General features: G+C 41.4%; 1 protein-coding gene across 1 annotated transcript; it reads left to right on the top strand.

Moving 5' to 3' along the window:
• Positions 1-18996: 18996 nt before the first annotated feature.
• On the top strand, positions 18997-20823 carry LOC147454211 (uncharacterized). The gene has a single exon (XM_086517018.1). The coding sequence runs from the start codon at positions 18997-18999 to the stop codon at positions 20821-20823; it is 1827 nt and encodes a 608-aa protein (XP_086373144.1).
• Positions 20824-23830: the final 3007 nt, after the last annotated feature.

Raw genomic sequence — 23830 nt, 5'->3', positions numbered from 1 at the left:
TCAATAGCTCCGCCTCTTTAACTTGGGGCAAAAAGCATTGATTCTTTATTTCTACTATCTCATTATCATCTCACACTCTAGCTAGATCCTATATCTAGGGTAAACTCCAATACATATATATATATATATATATTCTATGTATTTTTCATATTTTTCTTATATTTCTTTTTAAATAGCTACTAGGGGAGAATCAAATCCTAGTGGGACACTAGGTGGCATGATTTCAAAGGTACACTCATTTTAATGCATTATTGCAAGCATGATTACAAAGCTTTGTCAAGGAGCAATGTCATGCTTTCATATGGCATGAGGTGTCCTTTGGAATCAAATGAAAGTCTAAGCTAAGGGGACCACAGGAAGACTTTTGCTGCCAGAAATGGACCCTATTTTGATGATTTTTTTACACAAGGTTCCAATTCGAATTGGAAAACAATTTTAAAATGAAAATTGTAGCTAATGAGCAGAATTTTCTGCCCATATTTTTACTTTTTTATTTGGAGCCATGGTTGAGGAGATATGATCAAAGTACTGGACCCCAATCTGCCCACATCATGTAGGGACAGCTCATTTCCAACTTTTCCAGTTTCTATTCACACTGGCTCTTCTCTTCTTGTGTAAACCCTTGGGGATTCCCTTCACCTATAAAAGGGGACCTCTTCTTCCTTGAAAAGAACTCAAGCATTCAAGCCATTGATGAGAGGAATTCATGAGGGAGGGAGTAGTAATGCCAAATTGTACTTAGTCATTAACATAAGCCTAAGCCTACACTTTCTCCTAGAAGAAGACTAGCCATTCTTTCAACAAGCTAACCTTGGAAGATCAACTCTAATCAAAGAAGGTCTTGCACTTGGTGTATCAATCAAAGTGGAATTATTCACTCTTCTTCTCTCTCCATCAATAATGGTGCCGAAGGGTTTGTCAAGTAAGATGTGTTCTACATTGATGTTTTCTTGATTTCTTGTTGTTTTCTTTTTCATCTCTAATCCAACATATATATATATATATATATATATATATATATATATATATATGTTTCTAATCTCATCTCCTTAACCAAACCTATCTCTCTCATTCTTAGTAATTCATCCTCTCTACAAATTCTAGGTTCTCTTTGCTACAGGTACATCTCTCCCCGCAGTATCCTTATTGCCTACGGGCAAGAATAGGTCTTGGGAGGGAAACTTCTCATCTCTTCACTTCTCTCATATCTACATTTCTCACATACTATCCTAGATGAATAATCCACATGATGATAATTTCTATCGCTTTCACTCTGTACGATCTATTAGAATTAACGTATGGATTAGCCGTAAAATACACTTTCCAAAACGTATAGTGTTTCTCTTTGGCCCAGAAAGGCTCAATGAAATACTTCTATCACCGGATCCCATCATACTACCTCTCATAGACTATAAATTTTCTTTTGATGTAAGCGTAGTTATCTTGGTATGAACCAAGAGGATTTGTACACACAATTAATCCCAATCACTAGACAAAATATATATATTATGGTAAGCACAAAACTACAATTCCAAAGAACAATTCGTAGCCTATTTGGTCAGCCAAGATTGAATGCCATTAACTCATCTATTAACCCTTTCATACTACCCATGATACGATATGACCATAGCCTTGATGTTTTCATCTTTGTGTTGTTTTGACATTCTCTTTTGTGTTCTTTCTTTGTGTGTGTGAGTGCAAGAGAGAAAGAGTGGGTCTTCTTTGATTGCACTTCTTTCCAAACCCTACTCTTCATGGCATCTATGGTTTAACTCCTTCATATAGTTTTTGTTGAGTTCTCTCACAAACTCTCACAGCCATAAGCCCAGTGCTTTCCTGGCAAGACCGCAAATTTATGACAACGTCGTATACCAAAGGGTAGTAGGGATCAATGTCAAGGGTGGTTGGGATCTAGATTTGGTAAATGTAAGAAAAACATAAGAAACACAGGTGCATGTGCGGTTGCAACATCCTTTTGGGGGATCCATACATGGGAAAGAGGGGATACCACAGGTCAGGGAAGCGCTTCAAAGGCATAATTCATGTGGTTTTGCGATGATAGTGTGGATCACACGTGAAAAATTTGCAACACAATCACTCAATGCCCTGCAAGAGTACCTAGAACTTAGCCTGTGGAGAAGGGAACAAACATAAATGCCTTGGAGCTGTTGGATTTGGAGACAGGGAGCTTCAAAGTAAATAAGATCGCAACAAGGAAAACCAGCAATGAGTGCTAGTGGCCAGGAGTATCAATTTAGGCCTCTAAAAGAATTGAGTCATCCATAACCATGGAGGCACATGTTATTCAACACATTGTTCTAAAGACATGCATGCATGAAAAAATTCATGGTGGAGACATCTTCTCCTCAAGTTCAAGGAGAGAGGTACAAAGTGCATGTTTCTAATAGTCCGATGTGTACATGTGGAGACTTTGCAGAATATATACTATATTTTCCTATGCTATTTTGGCTTGGACTTGAACCACAATGTGTGCATCCATCTGAGCAAGCTTACAAATGAAGATCTGCTACGTATGTTCAATTGTAGACATGCAAAATAATTGCCATTGAGCGCTTGCAACTTTGTATGTAATTGTGGGTGGTGTTGTATTGTAACTCTTTTAATGAGAATTCCATCTTCAAGTTGATGTCATGTCAATTTTTTGGAAAATCGTCAACTTTGTGCATAACATATTTCTTTGTTGGTGGATGCTAATTGTTTTGCAGCCGTTTGTCTACTTGAAGCTTATCAAATTCCTTTGTTTGTATATGCTATGGGCTGAGTTGAAGTTATTTTGCAATTCGTCTCCTTCGTGCATAGCATATTTCTTTGCTAATAGATGATGTATACCAAACTAAAATTGTGATTTGTGTTGGGGCACTACAAGAGGTACTTCACATTAGCGACTCTCGTAGTGTGACACACAAAAGTGAAAATCCACGGCGTCGCTATGAGCGTCGCTATAGGCGTCGGTATTTTCTTTGTTGCATAGCGACGCCTATAGTGACGCACGTAGGGACACCGACAAGGTAAAAAATAAATTGAGAGCGCCGAAAACTCAGATCTTAGATCTAAGTTTTTGGTGCTCAAGCAAAAGAGGTAACCCACTCTCTCTCTCTCTCTCTCTCTCTCTCTCTCTCTCTCTCTCTCTTTCTCCCCCCCCCCCCCCCCCCCCCCCCCCCCCCACACACACACACACACACAGAGGAGAAGAGGAAGGAGAGCCAGGTATGCTCCTTCCCTCTCCTCTCTCTCATGTTCCCTTCCCCTCTTTCTTTCTCTCTCTCTCTCTCTCTCTCTCTCTCTCTCTCTCTCTCTCTCTCTCACACACACACACACACACACACACACACACACACACACACACATTGAGAGAGAGAGAGAGAGAGAGAGAGAGAGAGAGAGAGAGAGAGAGAGAGAGATAGATAAAAAAGTAGAGAAAATATGAAATGAAATGTTATATTAAGATTTAGGGTTAGGTTAGATTTAAAATTACATTTAATTAAAATTAGGTTATATTAAGTTAGATTACATTTAACTTATATTTAAAATTTATGCTAAATTTAAAATTAGGTTAGACTTAAGATTAGGTTAAGATTTAAATTAGGTTAAGATTTAAATTAGATTTAAGATTAAGCTAAATTACATTTAGATTTATGTTTATGTTGAGTTTAAGATTATGTTGGATTTAGATTTACTTTATATTTAAAATTAGGACAAGATTTAAGATTAGCTAGCTAGGTTAGATTTAAGTTAGATTACATTTAAGTGTAGGATTTAAGATTGGACTAGATTTAGGTTTATGTTGAGTTTATAATTAGATTTGATTTAGATTTAAGATTAAGACAAGATTTAAGATTAACTAGATTAGATTTAGATTTAAGTTAGATTACATTTAGGTTTAAGTTAGATTTAAGATTATGTTCGATTTAGGTTTATTTTGAGTTTAAGATTAGATTAGATCTAGATTTATGTTTGATTTAAGATTAGATTTAGGTTAGATTTTAGTGCATGTCAATGAAGGCTTTGCCCAAAGAGCAAACACTAGTTACACAACAATATGTATATTCCCATCAGAATCTGACACATATTAACTCACACACTAACCATATTCAATTAGACGCAAATCACCATATGTTCAATTAGGTTAGACGTGGGTGTGTATATCATGTAGACATGGATGTATATATTTTTCGTACCCACAAATATAGGCATTGACCAATAAAGACGAGATTATAACCCGGTGGTTCTGATCTCCGTGCACCTCTAGACCGAGGTGTGCGGGGATTGGACATGACTAGAGAATGTGAGGTAGTTTACAGTGTGAACGAAGAGAGAGAGAGAGAGAGAGAGAGAGAGAGAGAGAGAGAGAGAGAGAGAGAGAGAGAGAGAGAGAGAGAGAGAGTTGGACATGACTAGAGAATGTGAGGTAGTTTACAGTGTGAACGAAGAGAGAGAGAGAGAGAGAGAGAGAGAGAGAGAGAGAGAGAGAGAGAGAGAGAGAGAGAGAGAGAGAGAGAGAGAGATAAAAGACGGAGGATGCCAATGAAAGATTGAATTTATGTCCAAGTTATAAGGGTTTTATATTCATTATGAGTAGTGACGAGGATGTGGGGCTGTCCAACCAAAACACCTATCTCTCAACAAGGATCTTATGTCCTTGTAATCAATGCAAGCATGTTGTGTGATGGACAAGACACGTTCGTGAATTTGGCGAGTTTGATCCATCTATTATAGATCGAGTTGTTGCCAATTATAACTCGTTGGACTCTAACATTGGCCAAAAACCAACAATCTAGCAACCCAATATACGTGTTTGCAAGTGCTTTGGTCAAGCAGTATATGTGAGGCCACAAGATGTAGCCTCTGATAGCTCAGAGGATGATCATGCAAACCACATTCCCAACGAGGCAATGCTTGAGCCCGAGATCGATGAAATGATCGAGTTCATCGATTTAGAAAGGCTTATCTATGATGATATGAAAAGTGATGCCGATACGCCATTGTATGATGGAGCACGTGTGTCTAGATTGAAGGCGCTCCTGGTTCTTCTCAACATGCAGGCAAAGTTTGGATGGAGTGGCACTAGCATCACAGCGCTTTTCAGGTGATCTATTACAATGTGTTTACTTTAATAAAAGAATCTAGATTTATAATGATATGATAGATTACTTACACAAGTGTACCACATTTTTTTGCTGTGTAGATTGCTCAAAGAGCACATACTGCCAGCTGATAATGTAATGCCAGATTCCAGAGAGGAAGCAAGAAAGATCTTGCAAAACTTGGGGATGGATTACAATTCAATTCACGCTTGTCCTAACGACTGCATTCTTTTCAGAGGGCAATACATAGACATGGAGAAGTGTCTGAAATGTGATTCCGAGAGATATCGAGTAGATCTCCATGGAACAAAAATTCCACAACAGGTTTTGCGACATTTTCCTATGCTTCCTTGCATCAAGCATTTATTCGAATATAAGTCTATGGCCACCCTAGCATCATGGCATGATGAGAATAAATCTTTGGATGGTGTGCTACGGATTTCTGCAGATTGTGCTGCCTGGAAACATATAGACAAAACATGGTCAGATTTTGCCAGGGAAGCTCAAAATTTGTGCCTAGGCCTAGCTATGGATGGCGTTGTGAGCGGGATGAAAACACACACAGCGCCTCTATAACGACCCGTCACACACTCTTGGGAAGATACACACACACACTATGGGGCACCACTCGGCTTAGACAACACACCTGGCCGAGATAGGGAACACACCTCTGGAGTGAGAGGAGAGAGACTATCCACTTGCCCACTCCACACAGACACACACACACACACACACACACACCCAAAAAACTCAGCTCAAAAGAGGAGAATTTCTGATGTTTAGATACAATTGAGCTTGGGCCAACACCAATGGGGCAAATAGCTCACACACTATGGGTGAAAGAAGCCAGATACAATCACAAACTGGAGCAGAAACTTCGCTCATAGGAGGAACTTACACAGAAAAACAGCAGGAAAAGAGTGAGGAATTTGGCAAAATGGACAGCGCCATCGCGTCCGGAACGGCCCAAAACCCCAGTCTACAATGTCAAAGTGCTCAAATCCGACCTCGGATGAGCAGTTTACGGCCAAAACAGGCTCCAAAATGGGCAAAAACACACCTGCGGCTGTTCCTCCTCTCTTCTCCACGTTGTTTCTGGTCTTCTCTCAGTTTTTTCAGTTCCCACACTTAGCCTTATTAGTTGAGCACCCTTGGCCTTTTAGATGACCTCAAACGGACCCCGAACAGGCCAAAAACTGACCTCGCAGTGCATAGTTGTCACCTTTTTGCATCATTCACACACCTGGCACTCAGCTTTTTTCCAATAATGCATCTCGCCACCACGTGAAGTGTCCCCAAAAAAAAAGGTCCTCATGATGACCTTTCTGCATAATTCTCACAAGAAAACACCCACGTTGTGTCCGTCCTCATCTGCGTGCAAATATTGACCTCGTTCGCCCTCCTGACGCCACTAGATGCCATCTGACGCACCTGCTGACCTCACGTCGTCGGCCCGCGGATAGCTTCCTCGAGAAGTTTTACGCGCTACCAACTCCTCCTTATTGTAGAAAAACACAATGGTACTGGTAACGATGAAAATCGATGCACTATGTACATGCTGTCCTACCTGTACACATGTGGGCCCCACGTAACCACCTGGCTCTGGAAAATGGGCAATACTTTATTTGATGTACCATGCATGGGTATGTACATATGCGCAATCCCTTGCTTCAAAAAACTCCTGACATAATTTGCCCATCCCCTAGCCTGCTAGATCATTCATGATCAGCAGCAGCAAAGAGAGATATGAGACTCGCCGCATCACAAGTCTCCTCATCCTTCACCAACATTTCTTGCTCCACCGACAACTCATCTTGTTCCACCATCATCAATCTAGCATGATACAATTTAAGACGCAATCCATTTACCCTTGACTTATGTAGAACACCATCCAGGTTAGCCAGCTGATATGTGCCATTTGGAAAACACTCTACTACCTTGAAAGGGCCTTCCCACTTAATTTGAAACTTCTTTTGGAAGGTGTTGTCCAGCTTACTGTTGTAGCGCAAAACCAAGTCATGTTGCTTGATACCCTTACTTTTGACCTTTTCATTTAGCTTTGTCAAAGCCTTATCCTGCATCTGCCCATAATGTTCCAATGCGCTCATCCTATCCAACTGGACCTCTTGTAGCTGCAAGAGCCTTTCTTTGAATGCATCACTAGGCGGCCCAAGCAACTTCTCTAACATCTTGACCGCAGGCAACTCTACCTCCACAGGCAATAGTGCTTCCTTTCCATACACCAAATGAAATGGAGTAAACCCTGTACCTGTCTTCACCGAAGTACGGTAAGCCCATAATGCACTAGGCAATTCCAAATCCCAATTCTTTCCTTGGTGCTCTGTCACTTTAGAAAGAATTTGTACCAACTCACCATTGAACCTTTCATTTAAGCCATTACACTGCGGGTAATAAGGAGTGGTATGCTGGTGCCTAATCTTCATCTTTGTGCATAAGAAGTCTAGCAGTTTAGCTCTAAAGCCAGGCCCCTTATCTGAAAGTAACTCCAATGGCACCCCAAACTTGCAACATATTTCATCATACACAAATTTTGCCACATCCTTTGCAGTGATCTGTTTTACTGCTATAGCCTCTGCCCATCTAGAAAGATAGTCCACTGCCGTCAAGATATAGCTTTTGCCCCTGCTTGTGATAGGTAACGGGCCTATTGCATCAATCCCCCACTTTTCAAACACATCAAACGCCATAATGGTTTTTCGTAGCTCTGGCTTCAACACTCTCTTCCCAAATGCTTGACACCTATTGCAAGACCTACACCAATGGTGAACATCCTTGTGCAAACTAGGCCATACATACCCCTCTTGCAAAATCTTATGCAAGGTGATCTTTAGAGCAAAATGGCCACCACATGCGCCTTCGTGATTCTCTTCCAACACTCTGTAAAGCTCCTCCCGCCAAGGTACACGTCTCAACACGAGATCAACCCCTTTCATGTATAAGACATCACCAATCAATTTGTACCTGTATGCTCTACGCACAAAGCCATACTTCTTAGACTTCTGAATCTCCTTTGGAATGATTCCTGTTAGCAAAAACTCCTCTTCTTGAGCCAAACTTTCCCGGCCATGATAAAGAGGTAAAGTGGTCCTCAACACAAATAGCTCCCCAATCATGCCTTGAGCTGCTTCATGTGCCTCTCCATTTAGAGCACGTTCAATGTGTCTGATACTCCATGCTTCAAACTTTTTTAACAGGCCTTTAATTCTGAAGCACATTTCCTTCAATGAGGTGTTCTTGCTCTTCCACACACCCAACACTTGCTTCACCACTAACAAGGCATCACCTTTTATGCTCAACCTTCGAACCCCATGCTTCAAACAAATGTGTAATCCGGCTTCCAATGTAGCATATTCAGCCTCATTGTTACTATGAGCATCCAATTTGAACCCTCTCTTGCATACTAGCTTCCCCTCTGGATCATAAAGTGCTATACCCCCTGAAGCTGCATCATGGCTCTTTCTGTATGAACCATCAAAGAACAACACATGTGCATTGCTGATCTGTGGCACTTCTTCAACTACCTTTCTCACCACCTCTTCCTTAACAATAAGGGGATTCTCCTTGTAGGTCAACAAATCAGCTAGGGTAGCCCTTGTACTATCTTCCACTAGAAAAGAGAACTCAAACTCTTGCAGCTCAATTACCCATTTCTTCACCACATTTGACATGTTAATACCATTAATTAACTGTGGCAAAAAGGCATAACTTGTCAAGAAAACAAAAGGCCGTGGTAGCAAGTAATGACGAAATCGTCGACAAGCAAATATTACACTAGCCATCACTAGCTCTACTTCCGATAACTTTCTCTCCGCTACCAACTTCACTCGGCTTGCACAATACACTGGCCTCATATAATGGCTGCCCTTCCCCTTTTGCAATAGCATGGCTCCAATGGCATCATCCCCTACTGATGGATTTACATAAAAAACTTTCTCCCAATCAGGAGCCTGCATGGCTGACAACCCCCCTAACACCTCTTTCACCTCTTGAAACACTTCTTCACACTTGTCATCCCATTGCAATGGATCATGCTTTGCCACTTGTTGTAATGGATAAAGAAGCTGCGAAGACAATGGAATAAACCGTGCCATGTACTTCACTTTGTGTATAAAGGTTGCCAATTGCTTCGTACTCATAGGTGATGGAAGAAGAATAATAGACTTCACCTTATCTGGATCAGCCTCAATGCCATTTTCTGACACCATATGGCCCAATAACTTCACCCTTGGCTGTGCTAGATGACATTTCTTTGGATTTAGTTGTCCTCCACATTCATCATATCGAGCCAATACCATCTGCAACTTCTCATGATGCTCAGCCCTACTGCTATAGACACAGAAGTCGTCCATAAAAGCCTTAACACAACTACCAATGAATGGTTCCAGCACCCAATTTGCTCTTTCTTGATAGAAAGATGGTCCATTTGACAACCCAAACGGCAACACTATGTAGCAATAGCAGCCCCATGGCGTAATAAAAGTTGTCTTTGTGCGGTCTTTAAGAGCAATCTTCAATTGAAAATAGCCTGAAAAACCATCACACACACTGTACCTCTCATAACCTGCCACTGAATCCAAGATCTGATCGATGAATGGAAGAGGATATGGGTTCTTCTTTGTGGCTGCGTTTAAGGGCTTAAAATCTACACAAATCCTCCACTTCCCATCCTTCTTTGGACTGACTACTACTGGACTCACCCATTCTGTGGTCTCCACTGGAACTATGAACCCTGCCTTCAATAACTTGTCCACCTCTACCCGCAAGGCTTCCATTTGCTCTTGACCCATCCTTCTTAGCCTTTGCCGCACTGGCTTAGCACCTTCATTCAGCTCTATATGCATCTCTTCACCCTTGAACCCTCTGATCTCTTCATATGAAGTAATGAACAAATCAGGAAAACTAGCCAGCATATGCAAATATATATCCTTCTCCATAGCTGAGAGGTCTCCACTAATCATTTGCGTCATTAATTCCTGCTTCTTTGACAACTCAACTTTGGTTTGCATCAGCCCTTCAATCACTTTATAAGGCCCTTCACTTTCATCTTCAACTTCCTTCGCAAATGCGACTAAACCAATCTCCTGGATTTCTTTATCCATCAAAAGAAATGCAACATCAACATCCTCATCACTGCTGGTAGTGCTATCACTGTCCTCATCTGTCACCGTGGAAGAGTCTTCATCACTAGACTCATCCTCATCTTCATAAAGCTCCTCTAATCGTTTCCTTGTGTCCATATTATAAAGCTTCTTGGTACCTGTCTTTCCATAGAGGCTAATTGTACCATGTCGCCAATCTTGAACAGCTCCCACTGCACGTAACCATGGTCTGCCCAGTATAATAGGATATGCTCCCAACCCTGCTGGCATCACATGAAAATCAACCACTGCCTTTGCATCATATGCCTCCACTTCTAAGCTCTTTACAACACCCAAGCATTTTACTTTTTGATGGTTTGCCAATCTGATCCGAAAACCTGACACCCCAGCCACTGTGAGACCCATCTTCTCAACGCATGAGTGTGTTATGACGCATATTTGGGCTCCGCCATCCACATAACCTTGTCCCAAATTTTTCCTTTTATGCCACACATCTACTATTGGACAAATGTCTGGTAGCTCGTCCATTGCCAACACCTTCACTGAACCTCTCTCTGGCTCTTTCTCCATTGGGTTAACCATCCTCTTCCACTGTCGCTTTAGCTTAGGCACCATCTCTATAAGCTGCCCAAAAGTAACATCTGCCTTCCTGCTCGTCAGATCCTCCTTCAAGTCATAGCTTAATTGCCCATCCCCTAGTGGAAAATCTGAAACATGAAACTTTCGACGAGCTCTCCTTTTCCTCTTGGCCTTGACATCCTCGCCTTCATGGCTCTTTCCTTTCTTCTTACTAGGACCTGGGGCACTTCTTCCTTCCTTATCCTCTGTGGTCCTCTTCCCAATAGGCATCACTAATGTATCCTCTAGCTTTGATGCCTTCTCCAAGGTGACTACACTTAGCACTTTTGTCTTTCCCTTTTCCTCCTGGGTCAGTCCACTGGTTCCTTCGTCTCCCTTAATTTCGATGCCATAATCATTTGATCTAGTTAGCACCTGTCTTGGCAATGGATACATGTCTCCCCCCATCCTTGGTGGCTTATCACATTGCGGGCTGATGTGACCCAACTCTCCACAATTATAACATGTGGGCGTCTGCCTCCAAAACCTACTATTACTTTGTCCAGCACCATTCCTAGGTCTTTCTTCACCTCCTGGCTGATTTGCAAACCGCCCTCGACCTCGATTACTTCCCACTTGACCTAGCATGTTTAGGCTGAGATTCTTCATCAGATCAACCACTTGCCTCATGTCTTGCCTTAGGCCATCATCTTGCACTGCTGTAGTGACCACTGCTGGCATAACCTGAGTAGTAACAGGAACCACTGGTTCATGATGAACCCCTGACATGCGCCCTTGTAAAGACTCTATAGGCTGAAATTCAGACCTCATTGGCAAAGACTCCACCCCTAATTGGCTCATTTTCCTCAGCTTCCACTCTTTGTTCCTTGCTACCTCTAGTGCATCTTCATATGTCCTAGGCTTCTTTAGCTCTACTCTCCAACGTATATTCTCCCAAAGACCAGCCAAGAACCTGTCCTTCTTCATCATGTCAGGCGGGGGTACCTGTGGTGCTAAAGCCTTGCACATTCGCTCCCATGCCAATGAAAACTTACGTATGTATGCATCTACTGGCTCACCTTCCTTTTGCACCAAAGCCTGTACTTCTTGCCACACTTTGTCAGGGTCTTCTATCTTCACAAACTCCACTTCCAATCCATGCCTTAGATTGTCCCAACTCAATCTTATAGGTGGATCAGCCATACGCAACTCCTCTTCAAATGCTTTGGACCAAGCTCGTGCATCACTCTTCAAACAAATTTGGAGAAGGTGTAACATTTGCGTAGGGTCATGAATCTGGTTGCTAATGCAGGCAACCTCCATCTTTTCCAAAAATTCTTCCACATCTTCATCACTTCTTCCATGAAACTCGGGATAAGAGAAAGCCATGGCTACCCAAATTATGATGCTTTGAGAACCCCTTCGAACACACGTGCAAGAACCCAAAACTTTTCACTTCCCAATCCCTAGAAACTTCAATGGAGCTCAACTTTAGATAAGGACAAACACATGCACATCAAATGAGTTTTCATAGTTGATCATCGGAATTACAACAGGCAAAGGACATTCCAGGATCTCTCTCAATCTTCTTGGCCCAAACATAAAGACTATGCGCTGCTGGAAAAAGATCTTCCTGGACACATGAACATGAATCTGAATTCTTTGAGTTAAATGAAAAGGAGTGAACTGAGGGCCATTTTGATCATCCATTAAAGCCAACCATGAAGCTCCCAAGAAGGCACACCTGACTCAACCTCTGATTTTGCCAAAATTTCAGCAGCATAACAGCATAAATGGCTCAAAATACCAAAAAACCAGCCATCCTAACTTGGGAAAATTTCGACAGAGTTTCCCCAGAAGTAGAGCAGTAGGAACCCAAAATATAGACTGTCTATGTATGCATAAACTGTCAACAATAGAACCCGAGCATCAAGTAGGACTCACTAGTACATAGCCTATGGCGAGGTCACAAAAAGGGTGCTCCAGCTACCTGTATCACCGAAAGGATCTCCACATTTGAGAATCCCCTAGCTCAATAAAAACCTCACGCTATCGACCCTCACACGAAGGCTAATGCAAATCGCATATAGTCAAGTCTCAGAAATGACTATCTTCCAGACCAAGTCTCAGAAATGGCTGGGACTGCCAAATACAACCAAGTATGGCTCCACAAATGCGTACAATGGCAGTTTCCACAAGTAACGTACAATCCAGCAGACAATGCGCTCAAATAGGCGCCAAGTGATGCATTCCCACAACAACTGCAAGTGACATCACTGCTAGTATATCACTGTACTCCAGCTACCTGTACCTGTGTGAATCACCTGTACCTGTACCTGTCCCTGTCACCTGTAACCTGTAACCTGCAACCTGTAATCCCGAATCTCGAAGCTTGAAGCTCGAAGCAGAAGGTACTCGAAGAAGATCCTCCGTGGGGGCGCCAAAAGAATGTGAGCGGGATGAAAACACACACAACGCCTCTATAACGACCCGTCACACACTCTTGGGAAGATACACACACACACACTATGGGGCACCACTCGGCTTAGACAACACACCTGGCCGAGACAGGGAACACACCTCTGGAGTGAGAGGAGAGAGACTATCCACTTGCCCACTCCACACAGACACACACACACACACACACACACACACCCAAAAAACTCAGCTCAAAAGAGGAGAATTTCTGATGTTTAGATACAATTGAGCTTGGGCCAATACCAATGGGGCAAATAGCTCACACACTATGGGTGAAAGAAGCCAGATACAATCACAAACTGGAGCAGAAACTTCGCTCATAGGAGGAACTTACACAGAAAAACAGCAGGAAAAGAGTGAGGAATTTGGCAAAATGGACAGCGCCATCGCGTCCGGAACGGCCCAAAACCCCAGTCTACAATGTCAAAGTGCTCAAATCCGACCTCGGATGAGCAGTTTACGGCCAAAACAGGCTCCAAAATGGGCAAAAACACACCTGCGGCTGTTTCTCCTCTCTTCTCCACGTTGTTTCTGGTTTTCTCTCAGTTTTTTCAGTTCCCACACTTAGCCTTATTAGTTGAGCACCCTTGGCCTTTTAGATGACCTCAAACGGACCCCGAACAGGCCAAAAACTGACCTCGCAGTGCATAGTTGTCACCTTTTTGCATCATTCACACACCTGGCACTCAGCTTTTTTCCAATAATGCATCTCGCCACCACGTGAAGTGGCCCCAAAAAAAAAGGTCCTCATGATGACCTTTCTGCATAATTCTCACAAGCAAACACCCACGTTGTGTCCGTCCTCATCTGCGTGCAAATATTGACTTCGTTCGCCCTCTTGACGCCACTAGATGCCATCTGACGCACCTGCTGACCTCACGTCGTCGGCCCGCGGATAGCTTCCTCGAGAAGTTTTACGCGCTACCAACTCCTCCTTATTGTAGAAAAACACAATGGTACTGGTAGCGATGAAAATCGATGCACTATGTACATGCTGTCCTACCTGTACACATGTGGGCCCCACGTAACCACCTGGCTCTGGAAAATGGGCAATACTTTATTTGATGTACCATGCATGGGTATGTACATATGCGCAATCCCTTGCTCCAAAAAACTCCTGACAGCGTGAATCCATTTGGTCAGAGATCAACATCTTATAGTGTATGGCCCATTGTCATCGTCAATTACAACATTCCCCCGTGGTCTCCATCGCACTCGGAGCGTAGTGCTTTTACAAGATACGTAGAATGCACACGGGAGACAAATTCACAAGAACTTCACAAGACTCTACACAGGAATCGAGCCCCCTTTATGAATCCTCTCTCTCTCTCTCTCTCTCTCTACTTGTCCATGTTTTCTTCTCCATTCAATATTAAGATTAAATGTCTGTGTGTTTAATGCAGGTATGGATGATGATGAGTTTTTTTTTCTTTGTCACCTGGACAAAGAGGAGGTGGTACGAGGATCGTCATCGCTCTAGAGCACCATCACGTTGTTCTACTCCTTCAGCATCTTCCTATGTTTCGAAGCATTCAGCGTGCTCCGAAGCTTCGGTGTGGACGAGACGATCTTCACACTCGTCTAGGCACCAACGCTCTAGTGGTGGCGGTGGTGGTTGTTGTGGGGATGCCACCACTGATGCCTCAACACCGCCTCATGTTCGACGAGTCTCTTTACCTTCCCCTTCTTTGCCCGCCCCCACACCAGCCACGACATCACCATCTACGCCAAGTTTTGCACGGCTATCGGCCATTCCTGGCTACACACCACTATCTACTCGTCTGGGAGTCACCCCAGTCGACACTCCTCGCTTTGGGACCCAGACTCTAGTGGAGACACCTGACGTCCATACCCACATCGAGATTCCGCTAGAGACCCCTGCCGAGACACCCAGGTTCACGCGTCACTTGAGAGAGGGCTTGTGGATAATGAAGACAAGAAGGTGATCTCGCGCATGCCGATCTTTGCTCTTAGGTGTTTAGACACTACATACTAAACACCTGGACTGAAGTGCCAAGTGAATTAAAAGACAAGTCATCAGCATGTTGCATGACGAGTTTCCCGTGTCAAGTCGGGATGAGCGCTTCAATAAAGACCTGGTGAAGGTTTGAATGCACGAATACTGCAAGCACAAGCATTCTGAAGTACAAAAAGCAATAAAGCATAGGTGGAACGGACCAGATTGGCTGGCCAAAGAAGATTGGAAGAATGCAAAGTGAGCAGTGCACGAGAATCTTGACAAGGGGAAGCAACAAAAGGAGGCAGCCAAAGCGCGAGTAGGGGCAGGGAGCTCGCACCACTTGGGGAGCGGCGGGTGGACGTCATTTGATTTTGTAAGTGTTTTTGCATTGCTCTTTAGGTTTGGTAGTTACGTCTATTTGTACTTTTATATTCTAGCATAATGGATTCTTTGTATGTTTTGAACAGTGGTCGATGACATGACGTGACCCTACACTGTATGAGCGCGAGTACGCAGGTAGAAAGGGCTTAAACGCCCTCATGGACATTCTGAGTTCTCGCGGTCGCAAGGTTAGTATTAGGGTTTACTCTTTTTCATTTGTTGTATTGTTTTGTAAATTGTATGTTTATACTTACAGAAAGTCTTATTGTTTTTTTCAGCAAAATTTGACAGATATGCCTCTTGGACGCGATGAGACATCTGATTAGATGACGTCAGTTTAGCCGTAGCTAGATAGCATTAGTTTCCTTTTGTCATAGTATGTATAATGAGATGACGTGTATACGTCTTTTTGTAACTATTGGAAAGCCATGTATATTTTCTCAATAATGACAATGGTGTTGTAACTATTACATTTGCAAAGCTTAACAATCAAGTGATTTTGCCTATGATGTGTACAATTGTCATTGATTTACTTCCATCAATTTACTTTTGTCACTTTTGTATCTTTATTTTGCAAAAAAAACTATGGATGATGGAGTTAATGGTTATATTGTCTTGTGGGTGACTACTTTGGGTCTATACCTTGTACTTTCTTTCAAAGGTGAATTTGGGCTTATCTTGGATTCATTTAGGTTTACTCTATTATTGAAACATTCAATATGGTTGATGGGTGGCAGGGCATTCAATGCCTTTCCACCCATAAATTCAATATGGTTGATGGGTGGCAGGGCATTCAATGCCTTTCCACCCATAAATTTTTACTCTCGGGCGTCGCTATAAGCGTCACTATATAAGGCTCTACAACGTCGCTATGAGCGTCGCTATAGGAAGCCTGCAACAACAGTCGCTATCTGCACTGCTATATAGCGACGCATATAGTGCTACAAATAGCGACATAGATAGCGACGCATTTGGCAACACATATAGCGACGTTTTGGTAGCGACGCATATAGTGATACAAATAGCGACATAGATAGCGACGCATATGGCAACACATATAGCGATGTTTTGGTAGCAACGCTATTAGCAATGCTATTAGTGACGGTCTTAGCGACGCCGAGGAGTATAAAAACCCAATGTATTTCCGTAGCTAAAAACGCACAAGTGTACACAACCTCTTGTAGTGGGGCTCACATGTCCTAAAAGTGTGGATTGTATTTTATTTTCCTTCGAATATGTTTCCAGCATAAGTTTTATCCAAGATAACCATAGTTTGGATATTCTAAGGGATTGATAAATAACAAAGATAGCTCCCTCCAAAAACCTCTGTCTAGCGATAGGGTAGAGAGCTTTTTGCTAGGAAAATTACCTAGGTAGAGGAACATGAAAAAGCTCCCTCAAAAGCTCCCTTCAAAGCTCTCTCCATACCTGTCCCCTGTGAGGGCCATGCCAAGGACCATCGTCTGCACCATCGTCAAATGGCTACATTGTGATACCTGACATTCAGTGTATTTTTTTTTGGCGAAATTTGGATTTATTTTTATAAATTTTGGCTATATTTTGGTAAATTTTGACCATTTTTTCGCCAAGTATGGCTATGAGCATAAGGTTTTTGGTGGGAGCGATCGCCAAAAGTTAAACGTAGAGAGGGATAAGGGAGGGCACCTAAATGTGTGAAACCCTATCGAAGAGAACTCTGGCGAGACTGCGTATGGAAGTGGTGAATCATGAAGTTTAAGGATTTGGAGGAAGAGCGTGTGGAGCATGCTTTAGCTTTGTAACTCAAGCCCTCTTACAAGCTTAAGGTAAGAAATCGCTGTTTATTTCTTTTCTCCTGCACAGACCTCAACGAAATGGTTTCTTCAATTCTTTGTCTTGAACACATAAGTTTGAAGGCATGTTTCAATTCAACATGTAAATTATTTTGTCTCGTTTCTTTTTGTCTGCACACACCTCAACGCAGACTTCAGAGGTTTCTTCATTCCTCTTTTTTTGAACACATAAGTAAAGTAACAAGTCTTTTCTTTTGCACATGCCTCAAGACTCAAAAGCCTTCTTCTAAACGTTTTCTTCAATCAAAAGATTGGGATTCACTCTCTGGGTAGAAAGTACACCCTGCAGGTAGAAAAGTGCACCCTGTAAAATTGTGAATTTAAACAGTGTTGAAAGCTTTTACTTTTGAAAATGCTCACTCAATGCTTTGATTTGTGTGGGCCTTTTCATTCAAAGGCATTTTCTTATGTGAGGTGAGATGTTAAAACTAAAGACTAAATTTCAAAAGGTCCTTTTCGTTCATAGTTTAACATTAGTGCTTATGCTTTCATTTCAATTTTGCTTTGCTTTGCTTTGCTGAAAGGTCACTTTCATTCAAAATTTAAAAGCTTTGTTTCCATGGAGTGTTCGAGAAAAGTGTGCCTCAACTTAGCCTTGAGTTGGTTGAAAAGCCAAATCAACCGGTTGAAGAGAGGAGAAGAAAGAGAAAATCCGTTCGAAAAACTTACGAAAAAAGAGTTAAAGTGCAAAAAACATCGGTTATGTTGTGAAATTTCTTGCTTGAATCTGAGAGAGAGAGAGAGAGAGAGAGAGAGAGAGAGAGATTTTAGAAGATTCTACATGTTTTTCTTTTGTGATTAGAGAAAGCTGCATGGTTACCTGCTATCAAGATATTTTTAGGCCGAACGTCGAACAATTCTTCTCAAAGGTATGTTTCTTTGCTACTAGCTAAAAAAGTATTCTACCTTATTGTTAAGCACTTACATTCCATGAATTTATTCTTGTATACTTGTAGATGGCATCAAAGAACCTTAAGGTACCTGCTTCATATAAGTTTAAGTCATTTTTTGGTTCTTCAAATGTTGCTAGTACAGAGCCACATGCCACCCATGTTTTGCATGAGGGTTTGAATGCGATGCATGCAAATGAAGTTGGGAATTCAAATGCGGTGTGTAGAAAAACCACCAAGGGAAAGGGAAAGGATAAAGTAGGTGAAAAACGCACTTGGAAAGATTATGATGCATCTAGAAGCTTTCGTATAGAGTGGCTTGTTGACTTTCCTTGGGCGGAGCAAGTAGAGGGTAAAGGGAAAGTGAGGTGCAAGGTATGTGAGCTTATAGACAAGAGGCATCGTATAATGGATTCCAAGCGTGACACTTTAGAGAAGCACGAGGGGAAACACTATGCAAAAATTGTAATTGAGGGAGAAGAGGTGGATAGTGTATTTTGGGCTACAAAAAACAAACACAAAGAGAATGAGAAAAAATATGATGAACTGCTTAAGACTGAGGCAAATCAAGAAACAATTGAGTGTTACATGCATACACAAACTAGCCAAATGTTTTTGGCTAAAAAACCCCAATTTGCTTGCATTTTTGATCTTCTCAACAAAGGGAGACCCATGAATGATTTTCCTCGAAATCAGTATTTATATGCATTCCTTGGAGTTCCTTCCTTACCGACCAAGCATTGGTCTATCACTTCAGGTTGGGAGATGGCAGAATGCATGGATGATGTGTTTCAAGATAGGGTGAGACGTGATGTGCATGCAAGTTCATTTTTTGCCTTGAGTTTAGATGAAGTCACAGCAAATGACAGCACACAATGGATGGCAATGCATGTGTATACTGTGAAGAACTATAGAAGAGAAGTAAATTACCTTTGTTTGTCTAAGATTGATGGTTCTCCTAATGCCGAAAACTTGTTAAGCTTGGTAATCGAGAACTTGAAAGTGTTTGGAGGTATTGGGAGTACCGAATTAGGAGGAAGGTTAATGTGTGTTGGGTGTGATGGTGCAAGTGTTCTTCAAGGAAATCGTGTAGGATTGATTGTTCGTCTTACATTAGAGTATGCTCCTTTTGTTTTGGGAATCCATTGCATGGCACATAGAACAAATTTGGCTGGAAAAATAATATCAAAGGTTGCATTAGTTTCTAAGATAGAAGGTGTCATCCATGATGTCTATAATTACTTCTCTAGGTCTCCCAAGAGACTTAGTGAGTACAAGAAAGAGGCCGAAGGTTTGAGCAAAGGTAGAAAACTTCTAAGGGATGTTGAAACGCGATGGATTTCCTTATATAAGCCCATTCTAAGACTATATGAGGAATATCGCACTTTGGTTTTGAAAATGAAGAAGGATTGTGGAGATAATGTGGATGCTTTAAGAGTCTTTGAAGAGTTGGTAGACATTGAAATTATTCTAGGAATACCATGTGTACTCCCTCTTTTGGAACGCATGCATATGCTTGTGAAGTTGTCTCAAGCTCGAGATGTATATGTACTTGACTTTGTTGAATGCATTGAAAATACTAAGAAGGTTTTGAAAGAAATGTATGATTTACAATTGGGGTTTCAAGGGCCAAAGTTCAAAATGTGGACTAGCCTTGTGTATGGTTCTAAGAGTGATAGTTGGCTTGATTTTAATGAGAAAGATGAGCTATGTATTGTCCTCAATAATATGTTTATAACTGTGAAGGGTGGATTTGAAGGTCAAGGTGTGAGACATTCTAGAAGGGAAGGGGTGTCCAATAATGTGTTTCTTGAGACTATTGAGAATGTGAAAAGGGAATGCCATGCTGCTGCTATTTTTTTGGTGCAAGAAATTAATGACAGATTCCCATCACATGACTTGGTTGAAGCATTTTCCATCATCTACCCACAATTTTGGTACTCTCTAACATGTGAAGTGGATTTTTTAAGGCATTTGAAGACTTTGCAGGCCACATATTTCACTCAAAGAGAAGTGGGTGGTTGCTTCTATGGTCCTATCTTGGACGCAGAGAAGCTAGATTCCCAATCTTCCTTCTTTACTACAACAATGAAGGCACATGTTGCAAAGACTCCAGTGGAGTATGCAAAAGAGGTAACTGTCACTTTTCTTTGGAAAAAGTTGTCCCAAGCTCCTCAATTGTTGTCTCAAATTTCCGAGTATGCAAAGCTTGCTGACCTTGCCTTAGTGATGATTATTGGTAGTGTCGAAGATGAAAGGACTTTTAGTAGGCTTGATTTCATAAAAAATAAGAAGAGGAATAGATTAGATAAGCATTTGGACATTTTTGTCCGTGCTTTTGAGCAAAAGTTTTATGATATCAATACATTTCCTTTCAATGAAGCTTGTAATGTATGGAATGATCGTCCTATGCTTACAAGGTATCACAGCTCATGCATTGAGGAGGAAGAAGAAGATCTTGATGATATTAGTGACATAGACAGTGACGATACATGCTAGAAGCTTCATGCTCATGATTTGATAGTATGTGCTGCCAATGATGCAACTGTGGATTGTAGCTGGTGTATGTGGTTCAAGATGATGCACTGCCATTCTTCCTTGATGGGTTGCTTCATGATTGGCAGGATGCCTTGCCATTATGCCTTGTTATTTTTATATTCATGCATGATCAAATGGGTTGTTTCATGGATTAGCAGGATGCCTTGCCATTATGCCATTGTGTTTCATGGATCAACATGATGCAAAGCCATGGCCCATTGTGCCATTGTGGTTCTGGTATATTTTGATCAACATGATGCATTTTCTAGTGTTGTTGGTAGATGTGCCATGATGGATGTATTTCAACTTTCTATATTTTTGGATCTATGAAAATGTGCTTGGTTGCAGCTTTTGGTAAAGGCATATATGATATGAGTAAGGAAGGTTTGTAAGTACGCATGTTAATCTTAGTGTATTTTATTTTCTTACTAATGTCTATTTGGGGTTGTGCAGGGAACGGGAGAGGATAGTTGATTCACTATCCTTAGTGAATCAACTATCCTCTCCTTGGAGGGAGCTTGGTGTAGCCATGGAGGTTCATACCTCATGGTGAAGGGGTTCAACTCCCCTACTCTCTGATTATTCTAAAATAAAATTCAATGGTAAGTTTATATTATTTTCACTTGACAATGTATATAGTCCAAAAATATGACTCTCTCTCTCTCTCTCTCTCTCTCTCTCTCTCACCCACACACACACACATACAATAGTTTCATAAACATCAAAGCTGAAGGTGTCACTATAAAAAGTTTATGTTGTTTTCTATCCAAAAAGAACCTCACATTAGAGGGTATCAAGGGTCTTAAGACTATAGTTTGAAGGTTGTTATCCATGCACAAAGCACTTGACATTGGACATCCAAACTTAACTCATTTTGAAAACAAAAACATAAATGTGAAGCATATTTTAAGATCCATATAGGAAATATTTCATACCTATAACAATTGGATAGTATTGCCTACCTAAGTGCTATATTCGTAGTCAATTTTGAGAGAAAATGACTTTGCACCTATCTCTCTCTCTCTCTTTCTCTCTCACCTCTCTCTCTCTCTCTCTCTCTCTCTCACACACACACACACACAAACACACACACACACACACACGTACACATGCTTGAAGAGAATAGACATTGAAGCTTATGTAAATGATAGCATTTTCTACTCATAGTATTTTCTTCATGTCAACCAAAACCTTCTCAAATTGCTAGAAATACAAATTTTTTATTTGCAATAAGCACAACAATTTTAGCTAGCCTTATTGTCTTGAGTTTGGGTCCTCTCTCATTAAACTTCCTTTACCCACCTACCTATGCCCCCCCTTAAAAAAATTCCTTGCACGAGAGAGAGCGAGAGAGAGAGAGAGAGAGAGAGAGAGAGAGAGAGAGAGAGAGAGAGAGAGAGAGAGCATGTCGTAATGTCTTATAAATAATCATACTATTAATGCAATCATACAAGAAAATATGCCTCCTCTTTTCGATGAAAATTAAGTTTTTTTAATAGTGACAAATTCATACTAAACATTCCTTTCACTCGCCAATTTGACAAGTTTATGTTAGGCACAACATTTACTCGCCAGCAAAGTGAGCAAAATTTCAAGAAGGGTGTCCAAAAAAAAAACACTGCTGACATTTATCCTGCTTGAGACTGACACCAGGATAGGCTCCTCCTGCTCTATGATGCCAGCTCAAGGGGGTGATAGCATTCCATCTTTCTTGCACATATCAATTAACCTTAAAATATTTCCTAATCGGATCGACACTTTGAATTGAAGTCATTAGAAAAAATTGAACTCGACCTTCTAGAGCCAATTGTCAGGACTGCTCTAATCCATCCTTGGTTCAAAGTCATCGATGCTTTTTCTTGAGTATGGCTGAGCACATCCATTGATGCATTCCCCTAAGGTGAGTGTTATTAGCAACTATATGTATCCCACGTTGTTGGAATGTGTGCGGTGTGCGGTCTAGCTAGTAAGGTGAAAACCTCTGGTTGTAAGAGTTTGTGATGAGAATCACAAACACTTTGTGAAAAAGTGTTTGTGGAGAATCACCAACCCTCTTTCTAAGGGTGAGTGAAAATCTAAGAGCGTTCGTGACAGCAAAGTCACAAACCCTCTTTCCTATCGTGCTTTGAAATTTCTTGTTTTCGTAGTTGAGATTATGATAAGAGGATCACCAAACCACATTCAATTTCACTTAAAAAAACCATTTAAAAACATCAAAGTTTCATCCATGAAACCTCGATGCTCATACAAGCACAAATCTCAATCAAAACCCAAACCTCTTTCATGCTATCATGCAGCCTCCCCACAATTACATAGTTGTAACATCAAACACCTGAAAGGAATACACGAGCTTCCACCTTCATGGCGACCATTTTCTGAATTTGTAGAGATTTGAGAGCTTATAAAGTGAAGCCCCCACACCATTTTGATAAGGGAAAACCCTAATTCACTCCCTCACTAGCTCAGATACAAGATTACAAAGAGGCGGGACTGCTCTACACATAGATTGAGCAACCATGGAAACCATTACACAGTAGACAAAAATTTCTGGTTTCTTCTGTAAAAGCAGCCCTCCCTCTCTTACCATGGAAATATGAGCTGATGTGTCAAGTTTTGGGCCATTTTGCCACTTTGGACCAAAACTAGGTCATTTTCAGCTCATTTTTGACCCAAAAAATGTCATTTTTGAAGCGAAAATCCCAAACAGAGTCAAAAAAATCCCTAAATTTGTGGGATCACTTGCATAAGCATAAAAAACATTTTGGGTCACTTTACATCCAATCCTGCAACGGTGCCTATTAGCTGCTATTTTTGGCAGTTTTTACCCGCATCGGTCTTTGTAAGGCGAGATGAGTGTGCCACCATGAAACACTTGGAATATGTACATTGTCAAGCCAAATTAAGTATCTTATCAAGTATGAAAGCACGCAAAGACACTACATACAGGGCCACGATTCCTTGAATAGAT

The sequence above is a fragment of the Adiantum capillus-veneris genome, chromosome 7 (assembly GCF_014529385.1).
Source record: "Adiantum capillus-veneris isolate H3 chromosome 7, ASM1452938v2, whole genome shotgun sequence".
Lineage (NCBI taxonomy): Eukaryota > Viridiplantae > Streptophyta > Polypodiopsida > Polypodiales > Pteridaceae > Adiantum > Adiantum capillus-veneris.
This window is presented reverse-complemented; position numbering and strand designations above follow the sequence as displayed.